General features: G+C 34.9%; 3 protein-coding genes across 3 annotated transcripts; 1 reads left to right on the forward strand and 2 right to left on the reverse strand.

Annotated features, from left to right (window-relative positions):
* Positions 1-1,816: 1,816 nt before the first annotated feature.
* On the reverse strand, positions 1,817-2,368 carry LOC148585976 (uncharacterized). The gene has a single exon (XM_088516845.1). The coding sequence runs from the start codon at positions 2,366-2,368 to the stop codon at positions 1,817-1,819; it is 552 nt and encodes a 183-aa protein (XP_088372971.1).
* A 4,029-nt stretch (positions 2,369-6,397) lies between these two features.
* Positions 6,398-7,313, forward strand: LOC148585977 (uncharacterized protein At4g22758-like). The gene is made up of 2 exons (XM_088516942.1): positions 6,398-6,671; positions 7,141-7,313. Exons 1-2 carry the CDS (start codon positions 6,398-6,400, stop codon positions 7,311-7,313), a joined length of 447 nt encoding a protein of 148 aa, XP_088373068.1.
* An 11,005-nt stretch (positions 7,314-18,318) lies between these two features.
* Positions 18,319-20,643, reverse strand: RGL1 (RGA-like 1). The gene has a single exon (XM_059594576.2). The coding sequence runs from the start codon at positions 20,321-20,323 to the stop codon at positions 18,512-18,514; it is 1,812 nt and encodes a 603-aa protein (XP_059450559.2). The 5' UTR covers positions 20,324-20,643; the 3' UTR covers positions 18,319-18,511.
* Positions 20,644-26,895: the final 6,252 nt, after the last annotated feature.

A 26,895-nucleotide genomic window follows, 5' to 3' on the forward strand; every position in this document is an offset into this window, starting at 1 on the left:
GTTAATTTCGAAGAGTATTGAAGAATTACAGGTCGCCAAAGACCCAACAACCCACATCCCAGCTCGTTACCCATGCTATCCTTCCCAATAGATAGAGGAAGAGAATCTTACGTCAATAACAATTTCTTGGCGGGAGCCCCAAAAAATTCCAAGGGAAAGGGTAGATGCGTTGACCTGTATAAGGAAGCAAGGTAGACCTCACTGATTTGCAATTTTAACCTTAACAAAACTTGGCGCCAAAGTCTCTTCACCGAATCCCACCAATAAACCCTTCTAACCCTTTCTTACTCTTGCAGATCTCTTTCTCTGAAAGGCAGTTTGAGGTTATAACAAGTCCTTGCACTAACTTGGAGGAACCCAACATTTTAATTATATCCTAACGTAATATTTTTCATACATATAAATAAATAAACCGTTCCTATATACTGTAGATTTTCTGTAAAAAAGTTAAAAAAAAAAAAAAAAAACATAAATAATAAAATAAATAGTAAACAATAAATGAACACTTAAATTAAGTACTTCTCGAGGTTGGTGGATTGGCTCATTAAGGGCGGTTATCTTTATCTTTCTTTTAAGCTACCCAGTTTTTTTTTTTTAATTTTAATTTTATCTTGTTCTTGCATATATCATAAAAAGAAGAGTCGTTCACGTTTTTACGTGTAGAGATATCTTATCTCAGTTAAGGATTTTCAATCTCTATATATGTAAACTCTTGAGGGATATGGTAAATAAAACTTCATGTTTGTTGTTTGGCGAGACATAATCACATTATGATGTGATTTCATCATAGGTTCTTGCTTTTAAGAGAAAATTATTAAAATGACAAAAATTTACTCTAAATTGGTTTGGAAAAAATTTCCTTCAATTTATAGGTAGTCTAATAAGTGACAAATGTCATTGCTCACATGTTTTCTTTAATATTTTAAAAATCATTTATTGTCATTCTACTAACTTAGAAATCTAAACATTAACTTATTAGAGTAGGTTGAAAGAAATTTTCTCCTAACCAGTTTCGAAGAAATTTGTGTCCTTATTAAAATAAATAAATTAAATCAAAGGCCTCATGAGACCATTATTATTATTTTTTGCTTGTCCACACAAGAAGAAGAGAAGGAAGATAAAGATTCGATTTAGTGAGATCTAGTGAGTCAATAGCCTTAACTTCATGAGACATGGAGAAGACCTTGTAATTTTTTAAAACATCTGTCATGTTGACAATTGTCTATTTTAATTAAGAGTTTGAGTAATAAGTCTTAAGAGTTTAAAGTTATGTTAAGAGTTTATAGTTATCTCATAATAAGGGTATGAGTTTATCTTTAAGTGTTAGAGTCGGAGTTCATCCCAAAAGTTTGAAAAAAAGTTTTAGGTTTTCTCAAAATCTAAAGGTCTAAGACTCTAAGTTCTTTCAAAAAGTCTAGGTTTCTTCAAAATCTAAGGTCTACGTTCCTTCAGGTCTATGTTCCTTCAAAATCTAAGGTCGTTCCCTCAGAATCTAAATTCTACGTTCCCCTCAGACTCTAAGGTCTAGATTTCCTCAGTCTAGTTCTTTCAGAATCTAAGGTCTAGTTCCCTCATAATCTAAAATCTATTTCCCCTTATGTTTTTGCAAAATCATTCATGTAACATAATACAATTATAATTTACATTTTTCTTTATTTTTGAAAGATAAGCAGTTATGTAATTAAATAAATAGAAAGACCAATATATTCCTTACTAAAAAAATCTAATATAATAGCTTTAATTGGATATATATGAACAGAAAGAGAAAAATTGAATAGAAATACAATCGCTAATTAATAATAATTGAATAAAAAAACTAAATTTGTTTTCTCCTAATCATCTTGAGCTTCATGGACAATACAATATGGCCTTCAGCTTTGATCCCCAAGCCTTCAACTCTAACAAGTCCAAACCTCCCAGATTTATTCTTGTATAGCTTCCATGGCAGAGGAATCTGAGCTCTGCCCACCACAACTCCGCCAGAAGATGTACATGGGTCCTCCTTGGAAGAAACCCTAATCACCTCCACGTTCAAGAACCCTCTATACTTCCCCGGCTTGCCCAGTACAATGCACCTTTCCTCCTTCCATACAGGATCCGGTAATCCTAACACCACCGGCGTCAAGAACATGTCGTCCGGCTCAACCCAGTACACAACACGGTAAATCTGTTGAGCAACACAAGGACGGCTACTCGGGTTTTCGAGGCCCTCAGCACCACCAATGGCGAGACACAAAGCGACGTCGCAGTCTTCTTCTTCGGCCATCCTCTCGTGGCTCGCGGATCTCCTCCTTTTATACGTGGTGGTTGAACTGGTTTTGTTCTTGCCTGAGGCTGCTCTTCTCTTCTTCACATCATTACTCTTCATGTGTGCAGAATTATATTAGGGTTAAAGAAAAACAAAACATAATTATATAGTTTTTCACTAAGTCGGTGACCCAGTGAATGTGTAAGAAGATCGAGGTTGTGAAGAACCGAAACTCTATTGCTTAATTACACCTTCAGAAACGTACGTATATAGAGGAATTTCCTACTTATCATGAATGCATTTCAAATTGAGTAATATCAGGGACCTTCTTTTTATCCTTTTAAAGTTGATGTAGTTTTTAAAATCACTATTAAATTTTAGATGAATCATACTTGAATTTTGATCCAATGGTGATTTTGAAAGCCACATCAACTTTAAGAAGATAAAAAGATAGTCCCTATCATTATATATTCTTTCAAATTACCCGATAAGGACCTATAAATTATTTTTTATATTTGTAATTTAAGCCAATCACATTGACCAATTTTGCATTTATTACTGATGATGTGATTTTATATTAATTAGGAGGACGAAGATCATCCTACGTTATTTTGTAATTGAGAAAAATGTATTACCCAAATTTGTTTGATTCGCGTAGCTAATTATAAAACATAATAATATGATTATTATTATTTTTTATTTTTTTTTTTTAGCGTATGGTATATAACATTACTCTTTGTTAATGAGCGTGTCAAGGATGAACTTCGAGCTCAAAGAAATATGAGAATGAAACTGCTAACAAAAAAAAAAAATTTCCAATTACTTTGGGCATGCAAGTAGTCGGCCGTGAGTACTGGTTTAGCAATCCCCTTGGATTTTTTTGCCATCTTTTTATCTGATATAGGACCATTAGATTTTTGGGTTAGGCACTGGAGTGTGATCCTCTTTATAATCCTAAAGAGATGTGTTTTGTATTATTATGCTATATATCTTTTGTTAATTTTTTTTTTTTTAAAAAAAAAAAAAAATTATTACTAAATTTGTGAGACCCATATGTAGGCCTCATAGATTCAATGCTAGATTTGCACATTTTTTGTATAGAAATAGACAAGAGATGTTGAATCCTAATAATATAGTAAAATTAAGAAAATAACTGATCTTACAAATTGTTTGAATTTTTTTTTTTTTTCCCTTTTTCTTCTAATAGAATGAGGAGAAAAGGATTATAGGGGTACAAATTGATTGAATTAAGGCAAGGTCCTATAAGCTATAAATTATGGGTGGGTTTGGTTTTTCTTTTATTAAAGAAAAAAACAATTTTGCCTCGAGGCTATTGATCTATCATTAGTGTCCAGTTGTAGTGGGCGCCGTTGATCTTCTAGTTTTATTTGTTTTTTATTTTTTTATTTTTCTTCAAGAGCATTAAAGACATATCATTAGTGTCCACTTTGAAAGTGGACGCTATTGATCTTTAATTAGCTGGATGCTATTGATCTTCTAGTTTTATTTATTTATTATTATTATTTTTTCTACAAGAGCATTAGCGTCTACTTTGAAGGTGGACACAATTAATCTATCATTAGCATCCAGCTATAGTGGAAGTTGTTGATCTTCTAGTTTTATTTTTTATTTTATTTCTATTGAGCTATCATTAGCGTCCACTGTGGGTGGATGCTGATAGGTTATTATCAGCGTCGACATTTGTCGACGCTAATACATATTTTGTCGCCCCTAATTCTTTTCCCTCCCTTGGTATAATTCTCGCCGGTATATTAGCCTCAACATATTAGTGTCCACTACAGTGGACGCTAATACTAATTATTTGGGTCGACTATTAGCATCCACTGCAAAGTGGACGCTAATAATCACCTATCAGCGTCAACTTTTGAGAGTAAACGCTGATATATGATCATTAGCGTCCACTTTGCAATCGTCCCTAATAAGGTCGCCCTGATGAGTCGATTTCTTGTAGTGCTCTCTTGCATTTCATTAATGGATTCTAATTATTACAAACTAATTTGCTTTCAATTGTTCTTAGAAAAGGTTTGACAGAGATAAATAAAAAAGGTTTTACCTTTTTTTTTTTTTTTTTTTTTTTTTAGAAAATAATATCCACTTAAAACTTAGAAGACATTAGAAGAACATATAGCATTACCCTAATAAAAAAGTCCGCCAAGATACATAATTTAAGTTGCACAAAAGGAAATATATAACTCCGCTAAAAAGTGATAAAGTAGCTCCCCAAACTACCAGACTATTGCATTTTGGCCACTCCATTAGTCAAAACCGTCAGTTTGGACGAAAACTGCAAAACGACGTCATTTTGTTGGGGGGCTACTTTATCACTTTCTGAACATTATGGGGCTAAAATGAAAACGGCTAGTAGTTTGGGGGGGTTTTTTTATATTTTTTCCAAAAAAAAATTTTCTTCATAAAAGGGCATTGTAGTAACTTACTCATAACAAAACGACGTCGTTTTGCAGTTTCTGTTCAAACTGACGGTTTTGACTAACGGAGAAGCCAAAATGCAATAGTTTGGTAGTTTGGGGGGCTACTTTAATACTTTTAGAACATTATGGGGATAAATCGAAAAATGCTGGTAGTTTAGGGGCTTTTTTATATTTTTCCCAAATATAAAACAAATGAGGAGAATGTGTAACAAATCAGTTGGGATCCTGGAATAGGAGAAAAACAGGAGATCATATATAGCTCCCTGAGATGAGCACAGCCTGAATAGTTAGATCTTTTTTATTAATAATTTACTATATATGTCTTTGTTAATTATTTAGTTTCTTAGCATATTCGATATATATAGGGATTTATATTACATGAAGGTATTAACTATCTAGTTTAGGTAAGAAAGTCCTTGTAGTAGGCTAGGTCTGATTTGAATTTTACCTTCCTCAAGATTGGAAAAGATATAGTTGTGTACGTAAAATTGATCTACTCAATTACTTAAAAATTAGTTTGAAATGCATTCATAGCTTATCCATATGTATTGGTCAAATTAAAGTTGATGAAGATCGCAAATTGGGACGGATGATACCATTTATTAGAGGCTCTGTAGGGCCCACTCAAAAGTTTGACGTGGTATTTAGACACGTCAATAATTATTGACATGGTATTTTAACACGTTAGTAATTATTGACGTGACGAAATGCTATGTCAATAATTCTTAACACATATGCCACGTCAATATTTATAGACATGTACGTGGAGTTTAGTACATCGATAATTTCTAACGTGTTAGATTCAACATGTCAACAAAGCCTTTATTGACGTGGCAGAAATTAAAACATCAAGAAATATTGACGTGGCAAAATGTTCGTTACCGTAGACACGTCAAAAAATCACATTTTTTTTTGTAGTGAACCCAATAAAGCTCATCACCCCACGAGTCTTATAAGAAAGTCTATCTGCTCTCAAAATAGGCTTGGAGCCTTAAAAGAAAGTTATTCACAAGAATATGATAAATTTTATATTGGACCCTTGACTCGTGGTCCTTGTCGTATCAAGCTCACTTACCATAGATGATGCAATCCTAGTAAGTGGGGGTGATGGACTTACCCTGTTTGCAGTATATATATATATATATATGGAGTTTTCAAGAAGCAATGCAGTGGTAGCCTCTTCCACCTGCAACGGTCGACGGCTGCATGAATCCTGCGCACACATTCAACATGATCAATCATGCTGGGCGTGCTACCAATAATTCCCCATTATTTACTCTTTAGGCACGGCAAATGAGACAATTTATTATATATTTATATAATAGAAATTGCATGTTTATTCATCAAAGCCAATTTAATTAATTGTTTTGTTTCTCTCTAATGAAGAGTTACACATCAGTTTAGTAAACTTCTTTTAATAAAAAAATTGGTACCCTTAACATTTTTCTATTAATATATAAGAGAGACAATAATGCTCTCTCTTTCGTTATGAACCAAACCAGATATTATATATATCTTCTTCTCTACACTTGAGAGTCTTGAATGGTTGAAACATTTGGTCCTTTCATGCAATTACACGCACTGTTCTCTTATGGTTCCTGTAAACAAATCAATCCCTTCCGCCCTCTAAACCCTCCTTCTTGTTTCTCCTTTTGCTTTGATTTCATTTTGGAAAAAGAAGGAACAAAACACACGGAAAATGTTGAAGAGGAGCGTGTCAGAGAAAATGGTACTGCTGCAGAAGCATAAGAAGAAGAAGAATGTTGAGAATAATAATAATAATAATAGGTTCTTGATTACAATCAACGTTAATGGAAGCGCAGGACCAATAAGGTTCGTGGCGAATGAGGATGATCTTGTTGCTGGGGTCATTGCCACTACTCTCAAAGCATATGCACGCCTAGCCCGGCTTCCACTCCTCGGCTCCGATGTCAACAATTTTCTTCTCTATCAGGCAAATGCTGTTTTCCAAGGTCTAATCAATCACCTACCCATTTTCAAATTTCCCCTCTTTCTCAATTTTTATTGTATGGGATGCTTCTTTTTTACTGTTCTTTAGTTTTCTGTTTTGGTTCTTTAAAATTTCCTTTAAATTTAAGATTCTCAAATTCATAAATTTTACTTGTTCATCTCATCTAAACCTCAAAAATAAGCCATGTTTCAGCATTTAATGAGGAAACATAGCTTATTAAATTCCTTGAGGGTAGCTTCCTCGTTAAATGCTGAAACATTGCTTATTTTAGACGTTTAGATGAGATGAACGGTTGAAATTTATAAATTTGATAATCTCAAATTTAAATGAAATTTCTGACCCTTTCTCAATTTTTATTTTATGGGATGCTTTTTTTTCTTTTTCTTTTTTACTTTTTTTATTTATTTTTTTATTTTTTTGGTTCTTTAAGGTTGCCACAATCGACTCTTAAATGGAACTCTTTTTTGCAGCTTTGGATCCATGCGAAAGGATAGGATCACATGGGGGAAGGAACTTTGTGCTCTACAAGAAGAGCCAGCCGCAGATTACAAAAGGGGTGTCAGAGATGATAGCTCCAAAGGGAGGTGGCAGCTCCTCCAAGTATTGGGTGAACAGGTTTAGTCTCAGGATATTATCCCATTAAAATGTCTGCCTCATTGAGAGTACTTCTTATTATATATAATCAAGAGCTTCCAGCTTTACTGTCACTTTAATTGTAATCATAATGAAAATTATAGATGATTTCATTCTCTGGGGAAGGTGGGATGAAAAAAGAACTTCTTTTCCTTTTCCCCCAAGAGAATAATTAAATTAAGAACTTGACTTTAATTACCACAACAGAGGCTTGAGTTGTACAAGGCACCAACTTTGTTGGCCTCGTAGAACCGGTTGAAATGTGAAGGTTTTAACTGGTGATGTAATGTAAGGATTCAGCAAAAGACTGGTTATGTTGTTGAATTGATTAAAGGGGGCATCCAATTCAAAAAAGGTTTCTATCTTTTTTGTTTTTTTTTTCGACTGTTGGAGAAATTTATTAATTATGCTGATATTTTTGTCGGTGAGCAAAGATAAAGAGAAAGGGAAAATGGATTTTTTTTCATTTCACTTTAGTTATTTTATAGTTCTAATTCAAGAGTATAATATATAGGGTTCTACTTTAGAAAAAGTGATTTGACATTGTGACATATATATATATATATATATATATATATATATATATATATATATATAAGGTCTTTAAGGCAGTCTCGTCCTTTAATAATGTTTTGGGCCTGGGTGTTTTGGTTTTAATTTTAGAGAATACCCAATCAAAGTTACACCCATGCTAATATCGTCACCTCCTTGGGCCTTCACACACGTTTTTCATCTAACAAATTAAGCCCAAAGTTCCCCTTTTTTTTAAAAAAAAAAAATTATTTTTGTATTTTTCATTAAGGGCATGTTTGAGATTGCGTTTGAGATGCCTAAAAGTACTTTTAACACGTAGAAAGTCCATTTGAAGGAAAAAAAAAAAAAAAAACTCGTTTGGTAAAAGGATTAAAAGCATTTTTAATGGTTTAAAAAGCTTAAAAATGGCCAAAACACACTTTTGGCAAAAGCTTTATTGCCAAAAAACACTTTTGGACTTAAAAGCTATATTTCTCAAACGTAATCTCAAACAGGCAGTCAAGAACAATATATATATTTGACTTAGCATGGATAAATTTTCTAGAGAAATTTTTTCTATCAAGTTTCATGTAACTAAAAATTTTAATTCTCACATATATTTTTTTAGGGAAAAATACATTTTACCCTCTGAACTATCTACCAATTTGCACTTTAACCTCTAATATTTAAAAAGTAACACTTGACCTCCCCAAAGTTCCAAATTGTTGCAATTCGACCATTATGACTTTTGTTTTCCCAAAATGCCACCATCCCAAGTTAAATAAAAATAAAAATTAAATTTTTTTAAAAAAAAATTAAAAATTAAGAAGCCACCTCAGACTGGACACCCCTTAATTTTTAATTTTTTTTTTTTTTTTTTTAAACTTGAGATGGGAGCATTTTAGGAAGAAGAAAAAAAAAAGTCAAAATGGTCGATTGTAACAATTTGGAAGTTTGGGGAGGTTAAGTGTCACTTTTTAAATATTGGAAGTCAAAGTGCAAATAGATGGATAATTCATAAGGGTAAAATGTATTTTTTTTTTTTTCATTTTTTTAATAAAAACATATAATTCTTATATGCATTTTTAAACAAGTATCACTTTTTTAATAAACCGCGAGATTGAAAATGAGAAAATGGCCCATTTTGCTAAATTATGGTAAGCAAAATTTGCGATTCTATGGATCTTGTTTTACAACACAACTAGAGAATCTCTTCCACCATTTTCGAGATTTTCTCCGCTATTTCAGCTTCTTCTTGTTGGAAAGTTCAAAATGTCAACCTAAGTGTTAACTTTTGTGCCCATCATGTGACAAATTGAGCTGTAACCAGAAAATTTTCTAACTACATTCCATTTCTCTCCTTTCTCTTCTCTCTTTTCCTATTTCTAGCGGCAAACACCCCCCCCCCCCCCCCCCCCCAATAAAAAAAAACCTTCTCTCTTTTCCTATTTCTAGCGGCAAAACCCCCCCACCCAATAAAAAAAAAAAAGTTACTCACCAAACGCATACTTCCAAGCAAACATAAAATCTGAATGAAAAGCTAAACAAGACCAATTGGAATGATTTGAAGACGATAAGCTTAGTCAAAAGAAGGTGGCAAAAAAGATGGCCCGGCCAGTCAAAATCTTTTGTGGGAGGACTTAAAAATCTATGGTAGCAAGAAATTAAAGTGGATGTGTCGAATCATTGGGCAATCTGTTGGGTCATTTAGGAAGCTTCCACGACAAATAAACAACTTTCATTCCTTGGTCGGTGACTATATAGCTAGTAATAGCTAGAATAGATTCAACGAATTAACTCTTGTGCTGTCAGCAAGCATGCAAATTGCAAAGGTCACACTAAGCTGGACATCACTTAATTCTGAGAAAGTGACAACCCTAGCCAGCTTGCAGCACTATGTTTATGCACCTCTAATTACATTTTATTATCTACACACAACTTTCCTAAACATTTTTGTTGTCACTGTATTTGTAAGTGTTTTATTCCACAGTAAGAAAATATAAAAAAAAAAAAAAAATGCTTAATATACCTAAGTGGACCTTAGCCCATTAGTTTAGGCTTTTGGGTTAGAATTGTGTTCAACTATGTATATTAATGTACTTTCTTGAAACATAGGTGTCTGGATAATGCATCGGGTTTAGAGTTGTGTCTCCATCTGCAACTCTTGACGTGAGACACTCTTGAAAATGTAAAAAGACTCACAAGCGAGGGGGAATTGAGTCAATGTGAAGAGACTCACAAGTGAATTGGAGATTGTTATGAGTGTACTAGTGAGTGTTGTGTCCCACATTGAAAATATATATATATATATATATATAAGAAAAGAGTGTTTAATATACCTAAGTGGACCTTAGCCCATTAGCTTAAGCTTTTGGATTAGAGTTGTGTTCAATTATGTATATTAATGTACTCTTCGTAAAAATTCCATAATCACTTTATCTCTCAACAATTTTCCAAACAATCTGTTATCTTATTCATGATGATCATAAGAATTAAGAGGTAATATCTTAAAAAAATTAAAAAAAAAATTAATGTGGGTCTACCTTTGCATATAAGCTTGGTGTAGACCCCCAAAATTTATAAGACTTTCTAAACCCGCCTCTAAAATTCTAGTTCCGCCATTCTTTCAACAACAGCGTGTAGACCCCCAAAATTTATAAGACTTTCCAAACCCGCCTCTAAAATTTTAGTTTCGCCCTTCTTTCAACGACAGCGTGTAGACCCCCAAAATTTATAAGACTTTCCAAACCCGCCTCTAAAACTCTACTTCCGCCCTTCTTTCAACGACAGCGGGTTGTAAAGATAGCAACCTTTAGAGCCTGAAATGGGTCATGAAGACATCTTGTAATCGAAAGGGTTCTTTTAAGAAGTAGTGGGGACTCAAAGCAAGTAGTTGTTACTCACGCTCGCGGAAAAGGGAGACTTTAAGAGATGTAGAAAAGAACCCTGCACTTCAAAGTGGGGAGTGTGCATTTCTTTCTCATGCTTTGGGGGCCCCTGTGTTTGCTCTAAGAGGAAAATGTAGAGCTACTTGTCGTTGTCAAGGTCCCAACACTGTAGAAATTTGTTTGATGGGCTTATTGGAGGGATATATTGACTCTTAGCCAATCAATTAAGGGCTCTGTAGAACCAGATTACAAAGTGGTTGATTTATCTTAAGCATGCTCTTAATTTAGGCTAATCTCTTTATCTTTATCTTTATCTCCAACGGTTGCGCTTGTGTTGATAAGCCTTGAGGGGATTGAATGGGTAAAGATGCTTCACACAAGCCAATTGAGTTGTTGCTGTTGATAACTCCTCTGCAGTTGATAATGTTGACAACTCTTCTGTAGAATTCAAACTATGTTGATGTGGAACTATTGCAGCTGGTGGAGTGGGAGACATGCTTTTGGTTCTTCCCATTAGTCCTCCCGCTGTCCAATTACAGTCGGAGAACCAATGGGGATATAATTCTGAGATGGCTGTCGATTGTGATTCTTCCTTAATAGGCCCCCTCAGACGCGTGGGAGGAGTAGTGACCGTGAGTTTTTCTCTAAAGAACAAAAATCTATAGCTCAAGTGAGACCTTCGGTGAATATATATGCACATTGATCAACGGTCGAAATGTAACAAGCAACAATATCTTTACGTAGAATCTTCTATCTAATAAAATGATAATCTGATTTTATATGCTTTGTTTGTGCTTGGAAAATAGGATCAGAACCTAAAGTAATTGCCCCCAAATTATCACACCAAAGTCAAGGAGGATCAGCAAGAGAAATTTATAGATCTATAAGTAACATCATTAACCAGAATAATTAAACAATAGCTATTGCCATAGCACGGTTCTCGGCCTCTATACTTGATCTAGATACCACGAGCTGTTTCTTGGCTTGTCGGGAAATCAAGTTTTGGATCTCTAGCCCAATCTGAATCACAATGAGCATGTGATTGTAGAGGTTTATAATTAACATGATGAGCCTGCCAATCGAGCATCGAATTAAAAATTCTTCGGATATCTTTCACTATTTGTCTAAATCTACTTCAATTTCACCATGTGAATTTCACCGTATTGACCACTTATAGCGCATCTCCCTCCATAATGATTTGCCGCCATCCCAAGTAATCTTTGCAAAAATTCAACTAATTGAACTAATGCCAAGTTTTCAAAGACTTCTTTAATTTTCAATAATGGAATTCACAAATGTCAAAATTCAATCATTAAATCCCTATGACCAATCGAGTGGGATATGAAGAAATAGGCCACGTACAGGCCCACAGGTAGCTGCGGCTGGTCTATTTTTGCGCCAGTTTTATTTGTCTTAGCATAAAAGCTAATAAAATATTAAATTAAAAAATTAAAAAATAAATTAAAAAAAAAACTAAAAAAACACCCAGAATAAATGACAGTTCAAAAAATTCAACCATTGAAATCCTGAGTACACCCTACTCCTTCTTAATTCCTATATATGGCCACTCTAAACTTGTCTAGCGATATGAAACCAATAGAAGATGCATGTGGCGATTGATTGTGATTGGATTCATAGCCGGCTCCGGCTTAAACTTACGTAAGGTCTTTTTTTTTTTTAACTTAAATATTTAATTAAATAATTTTAATTTTAATTTTTTTTTTTTTTTTTTTTACTTTTGCCCTTAATTTTTTTTTTTTTTTTTTCCAAGTCCAAGTGACTTGCAAAATTCATTTTTGTTAGAAGACATCGAATTAAGGCATTCATTTTTGCCCTTAATTAATTAAGGACAATTGACTAACTTTTTATCATAATTGAGGCTCTAATTTTTTTATTTTTTTTTTAAATGAAACTTAATTAGTTATTTGGGGCCTTACACAATTGCCTAATTTGCCTAAGCATTGCCGGCACTGAGTGTAACAATGAATTCAAACACTTATTTTAAACATACCCATTAATTACTTCAGCTGATAATGGGGATCCATGCTACTAGCTAGATCTGCTAATTGAAGCCTATATATATATATATATATATATGCTTTGGTTGGGAGGTTCCTCATTGATTGAGTAGCAAGCATAGGATCCTTGTGAGATTCTGGCAGGCTGCAGACATATTTGATCTGATCATCTGCTAAAACCTGGTTTAGTAATAGAATGAATGAATATTGAATGAATAATGCTGTTTAAAGAGGAAGCACAAAGTATTTCTCTGGCCCCTACCCTCCATAAATCGAGTTCATATATAGTACAGGCAAAGTGATATGGGGAGCTGGCAATTATAGGGGAAACTGCGCCCACATGCCTACTCACCTTACCCTATCTTCACCATTGCACTCATCTCATCTCACTTTCTTCCATTTCTTCCATTTCTTCCAACCTTTTTCTTCCCTACGCGCAGGCATCATTCAATAATTCACATGCACAAAATGTTATCCATCCATCCTCACACTAGTTGGATTAATAGATGATAGACTACAAAAAAAAGTTGATATATAAAACTAAGAGTAATGTTATGCTTTACCTCTCATTCTTCTTAAGTTTATGCGGCAATCCATGTGGCGTGGTCCTCCTAGTAGGTCGGCTGGCATATTAATTCTTTTACTTCAAGAAAATCAATCCAGCTTTGTCCACGAAATTTTGTTGATACAGTTGATCGCATCGCCACATGCAGGCTAGTCAAAGTTACCTATAAAGACAAATACCAATAACACAAGTGACTCCTCGAGCTCAAGATATGTGCGAGCTAGGAACATTTGGATGCCAAAGTCAATAGGATAATTTTTGTGAAGGGTACGTTGAAAGTTAATTAGAGAGATAGGGGTGAATTGTGTTCGTGAGTGCCTTAGACTTAGGTCTTTAATCTCTTTTTATAGGATTACCCTAGATAAGACAAGTAGCTAGGCTAGAACTTGAAGATATCAAAGGTCAAGGGTCATATCCCAAAAATTTTTCCTTTGAGTTTTCCTCGTCAATCCCCTTCCTATAGGGTTGATCAGCTGGCATATTAACTACTTTGTAAAAAAATTAAAAAATTTAAGCTCACCAGCTTTGCCCGGCCACCAATTTCATTCAGCATTAATGTTTAATTAGCACCAAATTGTTCTTAGGAGAAAAATTAATGTTATAGCATGGAGTTTATTGCTACAAGCTAAGCTAGCAGTCGGCCGGCCGGCCGGGGACGTAGGTTCAGTTGAGGATATAGTTGCACGTAGCATTGTGATAGACATAATAAATAGTATGTGCCCCAACAACACAATAAATCGTCTCATGTGAGTGTCGGGGCATGTGTAACTTAAAAATAAAAAATAAAAAATAATACTACCTTTAGGGGAGGGAAAGGTTTTGGAGTTAGGGAGGTAATTAGCTAGCCCATAATTTATTTTTGAATCAAGAATGATAGATAAACCACGTACCCCCACCACGTTCGAATCTTACCATTAATAGAATTCTCACACAAATCTGATTACGACTTATTCATACTTGAAGAAGCGCCGGGCGGTTTTTCACCATCAAATTCGAGGCCTCTCATGTCATTTGTTTACAACGGGTAGAGACACCCAGGTATAATATCTACAGTCGGACGCTCCCATCTTACCCTTTTTAATTAGAAAAAAAAAAAAAAAAAAAAAAAAAAACATGTTCTCATTATCATCCATATGCATGAACCTTGATGGATGCATGAACTACCCCGAATTGGCCAAAACATGCACCGGAAAGAATGAGTGATAATGTTGACCTGAAGAGGCCAAAAAGAGTTGTTCTCAGAATAATTACTCAAAAGTTTTACTCTTTGTTGTAAGCCAGCTAGGAGATTGGGTTCTCTACAAAACCAGCTATGGTAGGTTATTTATTCTTATTATTAACTTTGTTGTAAGCCAGCTAGCTTGGAGACGATTTTATTGCATATATGCCTTTAAGAATCACAAAAATAAATAAATAATGATTCCATCATTAGTGTCAAAACAAATATTTATCAATGCTAGATTTGTTACCAAATTAGCAATTATCAAGAGTCCTATTTATATCTCCTAAATTGGAGAAGATATATAAGATTAATTGTCTAATTAATAAAACTTGAAACAGAGTTGGGTTTCTATCTATGTGTGACACAGACAACATATGTCCCAAAATATGACATGGTCACATGATAATTGGATATGGCTAGATACTGACCGACATATCTCAAAGCAAGACATGATTGCATAAGATTTGGACAGAAACCAGATCCCTTCAATAAGAAACATGATTGCATAAGATTTTGATAGAAACATGGTTCACATTGCATAAGATTTAATTTGCAAGTATGTAGCATAAAAAAGAGAAAGCAAATCATGCTTTCCAGAGAAAAAATAAAAAATAAAATAAATAAATAAATAAATTGTTCAATCATCAATGTATGGCAGTAATTCTAGAAATTTCAACCTTAGGTCATTTTATTATAACACCCATGCATTTTTAATGTTGATAAGCTTCTTCAAGCAACACTTTTACACAAGTCTAATAACAAGGCTTTATTAATGTCATCTCTGAGATCATGAAGCTAAGTATGAGGGAGAAGCTAATGATTTTGACCAATCTATGTTCCTACAATGAAGAGATCTTAAGATTTGAATTGCTTATTAGATTAGCTTGGAATAATACTAGCCATTAGTCACATAATATCTATACCTTTTTCTCATTTAGTATTTTCGGCTACCAAACAAGGGTCGCCATGGGAGGAGGCGTAGACCCACAATTGGAGACATTGTCATCGGTCTCCTCTAGAGATTTTTATTTTATTAAGGATATTTTGGTATTTCCACACATCTCATCGAGAGCATAATGGGACATTTCATGCATTTGCCGTCCAAGTTAACAAAAAAGGCTAATGCTAGGAGGTTAAGTAAAAGAGACTAATAGTTTGAGGGGCCAATTCTAACTTTTTTTAATGACACATTACAATTGAGCTGAAAGTTTAGCAAGTGTAGTTTCCCTTAGACCAAAAAAAAAAAAAAAAAAACTATATTCATACGGATTGAAATATGATGAAATGAGAGAATTTATAATGAAAGGTGAGCTACTCGCGCCCCAAAATTTGACTCTAAATATTTGGACAATGCTTTTTAGTCCAAATGTTAATTCTAACATTTCTAAGCTAGTCAATTTATTGACTCCAATTGGCTTGAAGTTTAACAATTCAATTTATATGCAGTTCGAAACGTGTTTTGTGATTTATTTCCTTTCTAATAAAATATTTTTATTTTTATTTTTTGGCTGTTGCACATATAACTAACTTGTTGGTGCAAGAGGGCCTTAGTGAGATTGGGGGATCATTGATTGTCTTCAAAATGGTATAAAATACTTGGCAGTATCGGAGAGAAGGATGAGACACGATTAAGTGAGATTGCAAAATAATTGCAATTATGTTTTAAAATAATTGTTTTTGGATGTTTCCAACAATCGAATAGCACATACTTGATGTTGGCGGCTACTTTAGAGTTCAAAGAAGTGTTTTCTAGGTATGAAAATAACAATCAATCTTTGGGTGCCAACTATATTAGAATGGATAAAAGTAGAAAATGTGCATAAAGTTTTGGAGGATTTCATGAGGTGATGAATATTATATATGGAAGTGATTATCTAACTTTTAATTTATTTCTTCCTATGGTGTGGAGAATGAAAGATGTATTGGCTAGTAAGTATAGGGATGGGAATGAATACATCAAAGCAATGGCACTAAAAATGTATACTAATTTTGAGAAGTATTGGTGTGAATGTAATATGTTGATGGCTATCGCTTTAGTGTTGAATCCAAGATACAAAAGGTGTTGGTACAATTTTGTTTTCCTGTAATTTATCAAGAGCCATAAGTGTCTAGAAATATTGAATTTGTTTTAAAGTCATACATGAATTTTTTGATGAGTATTTGAAGGCTCATAGTTTAGCAACTATGGAACAAAGTGTACAAGAAACTGGTAGTGGGGGTTCTTCTGTTAGTGTTGTTGTGCATAGTATTAAAAGTGGTCGGTCAATGTTTCAATCTTTCGTTAGAAGTATTGATTTGGATGTAGGGATAGCAATTTGTGTTAGTGTATCGGGTTTGAGTCGTGTCGAGACATGGGTATAAAACTAAATAGGTTATTCATAACCCGACCCATTAGTTAAACGAGCTAGACTTCTCAACTCTAACATGCTAATTTTATGTTGGATTCATATTAAGTTCACGGGTCATGTCAAAAATTACCAATCTTAAATGTCGTTTGTGGGGTTTGGGTCATGTCAATGTATGGGTATAAAACAATATAAGTCAGCCAGAACTCGACTCGTTTAATTAAACGGGTCAAACCTATCAATCATAACTCATTAATTTTGTGTTGAATTTATGCAGGATTCAATGACTGTGTCAAAAATTACAAACCCAATTTAATGCATATTTGAAAGATGGTGTTTTCATATGTGAGGAGGGTTCATATATGGAGTATGATGCTTTTGAGTGATGAAAAGTTAATAATCTCAAGTATTGCATCTTGTGTAAAATGACACCCAACATATGAATCGACATGGTACTGATGGTAGGGTCATTCATCCAATCGAACATCCTTATCAATGGAAACAATTCAATGTTGTTATGTGGGGCTAATTGAGTGGGGACACTTCTTGGACATAAGAAAACATCAACGGTATGTGTTACTTTTATGAATGTGTGTTCATTGTTTTTGTAAGAGTAAGGGCACTTCACTAATTTTTCTTTTCTTGTTGGTTTTTTGTAGGAGCAATATTGATAGAAATTGTGGTACCCGGATTCAAGTTCAAGTTTTGTAATGTGATAATGTATTCTGAATTTTATCATAGCATATGTTGTTTTTGTTGGACAATCTTTCTATGATGATTTCTTATTTTTCAGAGCTTATTATTCTATGTATTAAGGCGTTGAAATAAATTTTGTATTATTTATTAAACTTTGCTCGACATGTTTATCAAAGTTAGAGAAGTTCGAGAAAATAATACAAGTAAAAGAAACTTGATATATATTTTTTTAGGGTGTAATACAAGTTGCTACTGACCGTGAAGTTCGTATTTGTTGTTTCAAGCCTTTGAATCTGGTTGTATAATGTTTTTAAATTTGATTGAATTTGTAATTATTTAGGTTAAAAATGTGTAATGCAAGTCTTTTTATTTTTCAAAATTCTTCTAGTTTGCATAATATTATTATATTAGTAATAAATAAAGTTGATAATAATAATAATAATAATAATAAATAAATAAATAAATCATGACCTGAGCTAGCCGAGTACTCGACAAGGGTTTGCTGGGTACCCTAACCGAGCTCAAGCTCAAGCTCAAGCTCAACGGGGGCTATGTTTAAACATGTGCTAAGAACTCGACTCGAGTTCAAATCAAATTTGAATATGTTGTTTAAACTACTGAGCCGAATCTAAAAATCTACTACCCGGATCGACTCAACTTGATTACGGCCCTATTGAGAGTCATGCTTAACATTTATTGGAATTTAGAAGTTAATTATAGATTCACATTCTCACTGATCCAACAAAAAATATTCTAAGAAATTACATGGGCAGGGCCTTCCACTTTCACCCCCAGTTAAAAATCAAATTATTATTAAATTACGAAGAAAAACAAAAGGCTAGGGAAAGAGGAATTACACACTTGGATTGGTTTTTTAACCCCTACCTCACTCACTCGTCTAACTGAGATAATCACGCCCACTCGCTCCTGCGGTTGCCAAAACTCACTGAACTGAGTTGACTCAATGGGATTCTGTGGCGGGTTGCCAAGCCGAGGTGGCGATAAGCCGCCGAGTGTGCCACCCAAGCATGAGACACCCGTTGTTCTCCTCCACCCTGTAACCATCCCCACCCGCAAACAAGGCCAACAACATGCTGGCCTGCTTGAACGCGTTGGACCCCAGGTGGACCGGCTCGAACGAGGCCGAACCCATCCGAGCCCGCCACTGGGTCAGCGTCTCATGCCGCTCGACTCGGTCGGCCCCTTCGGAGGCCACCACGTTACAAATCTGCCTCCCCAAGTACATCTCGGACATGAGCTGGTCATCGGTGGGCGGCACCAACCCAGACCCCTCCATCGAGTCGAACAAGCTGGAATAATAATGCAAGGCCTCCGTGAACCGGTCCAGAAAAACCGGCCCGTTGTGGTTGGCTTCCTGCTCAACTAGGGTGACAATCTTGGGCCTCATGGCCTTGATCGAGGACAACACCTTGTCGATTGCGCCGGGCCGAGCCAACAGGCGGTGGAGCTCGAACACAGAGTTCACCGCCACGGCCTCGGTGTCGGCGGGGCCAAGATCGAGCATTGACGGCTCGATGTCTGCCAAGCTGTTCGCGACGAAGCCCCGGAAATGAAATTCGACGCCAATGGTGTCCGCCAATTGCGCCAATTTCCAACCCACTTGCTGCAAAGCGTCAGTGTTGTCCGGCTGGGGCGGGCCGATTCCGGTTAACCTGAACGCCGGTGGCCCGCCCGGCCTCAATGCAAGCGCTTGTATTAGTGCCGGCCATTGCATCCCTTCCTTTAGCCCGAAATCAATGACGTGAACGCTGCTGGCGGTCGCAAACGCTTCTAGTATCGCTTGGTTGGCAGTGAAATGCGCGAACTTGAGGTAAGGGCAGGTCTCGTAGAAGTACCTTTGCAGCATATCAGAGTAGCTAACGCTGAGAGAATCTTGTGGGTAAATTCTGTAAATCCGGCGAGCTAACGCTTCGGCGAAGTACCCGGCGACCTTTCCCATGGCTCCCGCCTGCGACGCCGCCAACACGTGGACGTGTTTGACGAGAGCGTCCGCGAGCTTCAGGTTGTCTTGTTGGACTGCTTCGGCACAAGCCAAGAGGGTGTGGACGAGTCGGACACCGGTCTCCTGCGAGTCAACCAGAATCACTGGCCGAGTCGGTTCGGCAACAGTCCCAATTGGTTGCGAAGATGGCAGTAATGTAGGCGGAGGTAAAGAATTACTAGACCCACTTGATGTTTTCAATCGCTTTCGGTTACTTTCCTTCTCTTGGGTTTGCGGGTACGCAGCAGAGCCAGGAATAGCTCTGAGATCGTACTCAGAGTCGTCGTTGTAGACCCGGGAGGACTGGGTGGTCTCAATCTGTTGCTGCCGAGAATTGGAAAAGCCGACGGTGCTAACGGAGGAGGATTCAGCAGGAGCCAGAAGAGGATCATCGACACGGTGGCTCTGAAGCACTGGGTGATCTAGAATATCAAGATTGGCTGCTGGATTATTGAGCTCGGTGAGCATGCTCTGGACCCACCCAGAAAGATCGGACGGGTTGAAATGGACGGTATCGCCTGGGAGATGCAGCGTTGTGCCCATGGCCATCTCCAGCTGCTCCAGCTTCTCCGCCACGTCAGCCATCTCCGATGACTTGACCTTGTACCCCAACACCTCCAGTAGCTCATCCATCCCTCCTCCTCCTGCGTCCTGCTCTTCATCCCACATCTTGGCCTTACCGCTAGACGTTGATGAGCATTCATGGCCCTTGCCTATACCACCGTAGCCAGCTCCACCGGAGCTTTCCTGGTGGCTCCTCTTGTTGTTCATCTCTCTCTGACTATTCTCAAAAAAGCAAGAAGAAAAAGCCCAAAGCAAAGCAAAACGACTCAGAATTTGCACATGGGTGTCCAATTGGGTTCTTGTTTTAGACTGGTTCGCTGGAATTCCTTTCCTTTTTTTCGCTCTTTTATCTAAAAGAAGGTGTTGAGATGGGTGGGAGGTCCAATGAAGGAACAGGAGGAGGAACTAGGGCCGGAAGAGATAAGGAACAAGCAGAGGCCATAATAATGGGATTTTCTTTTTCGGTTTTTGAAATTATACGATTTCTTTTTTCTTTATTGTTTTTGGTTTTTGTTTTTGTTGCTGCGGTGGCTGATTGGGTTGGGCATAAATAAAAAATAAAAAATAAAAATAAAAATAAATTGGGGCTCCGGCAAGTGCTTAAAAGCATCGAAGAGCCGTGGCAGCACCGCATTGCTAAAAAAGATGCTGGTGATAGTGTACAGCTCGGGTGCAAACAGACGACCACACACTAGGAAATCAGGTGGCCGTACGCTTCATCTACTGAGGGTTCTGGGGACCGAGGATGAGATGTGGGGCCCAGCTTGTGAAATGGGGATTTGTTTACTCCCGCATCATTTTCATAACCCCTCGCTGCTTTCCTGGGCGCGTATGCCCACGCCCCTCTTTAAAGGGAATTTTTTTCTTTTTCTTTTTCTTTTTCAGTTTTAACCCATTTTTACCAAACCCCACTTCATTTTCTTCTTCTTTCTATTGCACCGAAAAATAATCGTGGATTTGGGATTCTTAATGAAATGATTTAATTCTAAATGCACCGGGCCACCCCCATACCTTTCATTACTTTTATCTCAATATTTTAACATGCATTATCTGCCCACTGCCATTATTTTTGTATCATTTGCTAATCTCCTTCAAGATATTAATTATTTTTAACTTGATGACATTATAATTGTATGGTAGAGACTCAAACTGGGCAACAAAGAGAAAAAAAAAAATTAAAAAAAAAATTCTATGATGTTGAACAAGCTAGAGGATATAATCAAACCTTATCATCATGAAGGTGGGTGGGGGATATGCCTGAGAATGGGAAATGCTTAACAGATACTTTTCCCATTAACAAATAGATGTTTTTATTGAAATATTTTCTATGCTTTATCAATCATTTACTATTGACTTATATATTCAAGACAATGACTTTTCTAAAAACTCAAGAAAATTAGTTTTTTTTTTTTTTGTCTAATTAAAAATGAAGAGAATCTTAAGGAAATATAAAAGAGAATCATACCATATATTTGTTTTTAAACCAAATACAGGCTTTACTTTTGAGTGTTTAATTGGTTAGTCGACAATAAATATTTTCTAAAGGAGGAAACTCAAACTTTTTAGTTGACGGTTATAGAATTATTATATAACTGAGATGATGTAGCAGTAAAAATTAATCTTTTTATTAGTAAAGACTTTGTAAGAAAAACAAAAAAAAAAAAGGACTAATTTTTAGTGTCACGTTTTGTCTCAATTATATGAAAGGACGAAACTAGCATTTGGAGTTTGGAAGGGAAAATTAAAAAATTTAGGGGTAAAATTCTAATTTTTCAAAAATTTTAAAGATTTTTTTTTAAAAAAAAAATCGGGAAAAACATGGAGCCCCCAAATAAGCCATGTAGTTCCGTCCCTGATTGTATGACAATCGTATAATAGTTAAATAACATTTCCTTTTAAAGAAAACTTTACTTACTCCTTGAATTGTCATCCATTTTGCAATGTTCACCATAAAGTTTAAAACTTCTCAATTTAGTGTATCGAACTTTTAATTTTTTTCAATATCATCATTCGCTACAATTTTCTATCAAACCCCACCAAATTCTCAAAATACCTCATTTTTTTAAGAACAAATATTTAAAATTTGTTGCAAAGATTGTGGCATGGATATTTTTGCAAATATAGTTAAATTCGGACCAATGCCTTAATATTTCTTTTTTTAAAAAAAATAAGTGTGAATATTTTGGAAAAAATTAACTAAAGGGTGAGATTATAAACAATTAAAAGATGGACACACTAAATTAAGAGAAATTAAATTTTAACAGAAATATCGTAAAAAAATGATGACAATTCATAAACTTCTTTTAATTTATAAAGGCACAACCAAATAAATTAATTAATTAACAAAAGAAAAACTCTCAAATACAGTGAAATCATTTGACAACAAAAATATAAAAAATAATTAATTATGCTGATGAGTTCCAAGGCGTCACGTGTGGCACACCCGCCATACGCCGAGTGAGAGAGTTTTCCTTCGTACACGACCCACATGAGGGGAGAGATGAGAGGTCAACTTTTGATTTCAACGCACTATGATGGCGAGTAAGAAGCTATCACCAGTAAGAGAGAGCTTAGCGTCCCTCACAAGACCACGTGGTGCCCAATTCTCGGCCACTGTAGCGCACGCGCTTCAGGCGCAATCTATGATACCTAAACCGACGCGTAGTAGCATATAATGTGTTTGTTGTGGGTCCTCACAAGGAGAGAGAACGGGGGAGATCAAAGAAGGGGATTCAGACGTCAACATTGGATTTAGGACCATCACACCCAATGGGACCCACATGAATATATAACAATGTATAAATATACACGGGAAAAAGGAGTCGTAACGGCGTTAAATGAAACGGTTTACTCTCTCTCTTGTCGATCAGATTCAGGTAAAGGTTCATTGCCTGCTGTGTGTAAGAGGGTGTCCCTATCTGGACGTGACGTTAGGAACGAATGGGGCATCCCTCTTTTTATATATATATATATATATATATATATATATAACTTTTTATCAAACCATCCTGATAATACCTTTTTGACAGTTTCCAATTAATAATTGACATATAAGTAAAAATATAAAAAGTGTATAAAAATAAGTTAAATCAAAATATACTAAATTTTAACGTGATAAAATCTCTAAATGACTAAACTTTCACCTTTAAGTTTTAGTTTTGAATCCAAAAACAAATTTTGATGAATTAGAAACGGGTTTTAAAACATTAGAAATAGGTTTTAAAGCATTAGAAACGGATTTTGGAGCGTTAAAAATGGGCTTTGAGGTATTAGAAACTGGTTTTAAGACGGGTCACGGCCGGCGGGGTTTGAGGCGTTCACCGCCGGCTAGACCCGTGGGTCCGGCGAGACCCACGTCATAGATCTCTACCTTGGGTCTTGCTAGCTACAGGTTTTTTTTTCTCTGATTTGGTGTGATTGTTCTCACTTTTATTTTTTGTATTTTTATTAAATTGATGGTGTGTCGCATAATAATTAGAGACTGCAAAATAAGTATTATCAAGATGGCTTGATAGTAGGGCTATCTATATATATATATAGATTTTAATTTAATTAATAGTTACTATTATTTTGGTTTCTTCATTGAGACCAGGCGAGGCCGCACTGACACCTTCCGTTGCCATGTGATTCTGCCACGTTTTCCAGATTCCCATTGTTAAGGTGGTCCCCATTGTCTCGCCTTGTAGTCTGTTTCTCCTATTATTTTATTTTCATTTATTCTACTTTCTTTTAAGTTTTTTTTTTTTTTTAATCAAGATAAAGAAAATGATTGACATTAATTTATTCAAATTTCAATCTCAACTAGCTCATTTGAAAGATACTTTTTTTATTTTAAATAACTACATTTTAAAATTTGCATTCGGCCGCTTATTTTCATTTTTTTTCTTTCTAATTTATTAAAAATTATAACTGTTTATTCATTTGATTTAAAACAGGTCTCCACCAAATAGATCGAACACAACACCCACCTAACTCCTCCAGCATAACTACCACCCGTGTAACGTCTCTCCACCGTCACCAACCCAGTGTCACCGAAAAATCAATTCCCCAACCGAGAACATCATCAAACGATGCCATGAGGCTTTTGCTCAAGGAGACTTCATGGCCGGCGTTAGTTTTTCTTTTTTCTTTTTTCTTTTTTACATGTCACAAGAGAAAAGAGAGTGTGGATTGGAATTAGTGACATCTACATCTGGTTCATGAAGTGTGGTTCACAACCAATTGAACTACCTCTTGGAGACATGACTAGCATTAGTTAATTGCTGCTCTTGGTGGCCCAAATATGGAAAGATAAATCAAATGAGATAAAAAGTCAAGGAGGAACAAGGAGCGTTACACATTCATCTCTTACTTCTTCTTCTTTTTTTTAAAAAGAATTTATCATTAAATTTGTTAAATCTACATATGGTTTCACATATTCAATCATAAATTTACTCATCTTTTGCACATAAATGAACAAAAGATAAGCAAAATATGACAACCAAATATTTCTCAGTAAAAATGCACATATTTTTCTCAAACTACCACCGTTTCCAATGTCAAAAATATCATTTATAAAATAAATCCTAAAATTATAACACAAAACTGAAAAACTATAAAATAATAAAATAACAACTTAAAAAAAAAAAAAAAGAGCAAATGATAAAACAATAGGATCATTTAATTTTTTAAAAAATTTATTAAGATATTTTGTATTATTAAAAAAAATGTAAAGTCATTTTTGTCTTGTTACTATCTTAACCAAACATAACATTATTGTATCAAAGAGGTAGCTCAATTGGCTGCGACCACACTTAATGAAACAAAAATCACTAATTCAAATTTGATTTTCCCTATCTTACGAACATGTAAAAAAATTTAAAAGAAAAAACACATAACATTGTTTTGATAATTTATGGAAACACAAAACCGTTGGTTGGTAGTTGAAGAAAGATATTTCTATCCAAAAAAAACATGGAGATAGAAATTAAAGATATTTGCATTGAGCTAAAGTCAACAACATGCGGCAAAGACAATGTAACATAAATGCATTTTGCATTTGCTTTAAATAAGCCGATGAGCTGTTTTTTTTTTTTTTTTTTTTTTTTTTTTGACGTTTTGATTAACTATTTTACATATAAACAAAAAATGCATAAGCCTTCGGAATGCTCTCTAAAGTACACTTCAATTAACCAATACGATCTTCAAAATGCTGGAAGCCTGGAAGCCTGGAAGCACTTTAATTTTTTTTTTTAATTATAAATTTATGTGGTAGTCTATATGAATGTTATGTTATACAGTATAAATAAATAAATAAAAAATTACTTAACCCCCAAAATTTTTATCATTTTTGTAATCATCCCTTAAAGATTAAAAACTCTCAATTTAATATATTCAACTTAAAAAAATTTGTAATACAACTCCCGCATTTTGATTTATGTTAAATTATATTGTAAATGTGTGAAATGATCCTTATACCCTATAAAATCTATAAAATTACAAAAGTAACTTAATTAAAAAAAAAAAAAAAAAAAAAAAAAATTTGTACAACGAGTCTGGTGCCTCACGTTAGCAGGTCCCCACCAGAACCACCATACCATTATTCCTGCCATTTCTTTTTAAAAAAGGGGCATTTTGGAAATTGTCAATGCCTCCATTATGATTAAAAAGAGAGAAAGAACAAAAAAAAAAAGTTTGTAGAGAAAGACACTTACTAAAAAAAAATAGTGATAGTTTATACATTTCCTAGTTTAATGTGTGTGAAAATGAACTGCCAAACTGAAAAATTGAGTGATTTTAAGTAAAAAAAAAAAAGCGTTTTTGTTGCCAAAAATGCGTTTTGGTCATTTTTAAACTTTTTGACCCTTAAAAGCGCTTTTAATTATTTTACCAAGCAAGTACTTTTTTTTTTCAAACGAATTTTTTTTTAGTGTTAATTTTAGGGTCCTTAAATACAACCGCAAACAGACCCTTAATAACAATATGAGCTCATTTTAAACTTAAAATAATTATACTAGTCAACTTTTCTCTCATTCCTTTCCCTTTCTTTTTCTCGCATTCTTCTCTCTTTGGTTGGATAGCTCAGACTCATTGCACACCAAAAGCTAGTAAAGTGATTGATTTAAGATTTTGTCATGTAATTAAAAATAGATTTACGTATTTAAGAAGCTTAGTGGAATATAGAAATTCTGGTACGTGGTGCATGGTACGAAGTATTCTTCCTGCAATTTCTCAAAAAAGTGGGGAAATAATTAATTACAAAAAAAATGAATCGATAAAAGAGTACTCTACTCCTCCATGCTTTCTGAAGAAGAAAAAGAAGAAAAAAGAAAAAAGAGTACTCACATTATTGGTGGAGTGTTATATATTTATTGATTTAAGTATATAATTTGATTGTTTTAAAAATAATTTGCAAAGTACACGAAGTACTAGGGTACCCTACAAGTCCAACCCTACGGTGACCAAGAACATTATTAGTACTACAGCATGCTTAAATTTGTTTCAAGTTTGGTCATTGTGCTTGTGTCAAATGTCAACAGTAATTTTTTTTTTTTTTTTCTACAATATAACGTGGTACAATATGATTAGGTTTTTCAAAAGTTGAATTTATTTTATCTATAAGGATAAATTTTACTTTAGACCCCTGAATTATCGCGCGTTTTAAGAAGTCCTCCTAAAGTTCAAAAACTCTCAATTTGAACCCATCAACTTTCAATTGTAGTCAATTTAAACCCCTCCATTAGTTTTAAAACGTTAAAAGTGATACAATGACCATTATACCCCTTGACTTTTTTATAAAA

Source organism: Corylus avellana, chromosome 5, assembly GCF_965113065.1.
Source record: "Corylus avellana chromosome 5, dhCorAvel1.hap1.2, whole genome shotgun sequence".
Classification (NCBI taxonomy): Eukaryota; Viridiplantae; Streptophyta; class Magnoliopsida; order Fagales; family Betulaceae; genus Corylus; species Corylus avellana.

Bases quoted from the DNA above. Each gene is read 5' to 3' on its own strand.
- LOC148585976 (XM_088516845.1), bottom strand. From the start codon at position 2,368: ATGAAGAGTAATGATGTGAAGAAGAGAAGAGCAGCCTCAGGCAAGAAC.
- LOC148585977 (XM_088516942.1), top strand. From the start codon at position 6,398: ATGTTGAAGAGGAGCGTGTCAGAGAAAATGGTACTGCTGCAGAAGCAT. The intron at 6,672-7,140 runs GTCTAATCAATC...TCTTTTTTGCAG, and splicing joins GGCAAATGCTGTTTTCCAAG to CTTTGGATCCATGCGAAAGG.
- RGL1 (XM_059594576.2), bottom strand. From the start codon at position 20,323: ATGAACAACAAGAGGAGCCACCAGGAAAGCTCCGGTGGAGCTGGCTAC.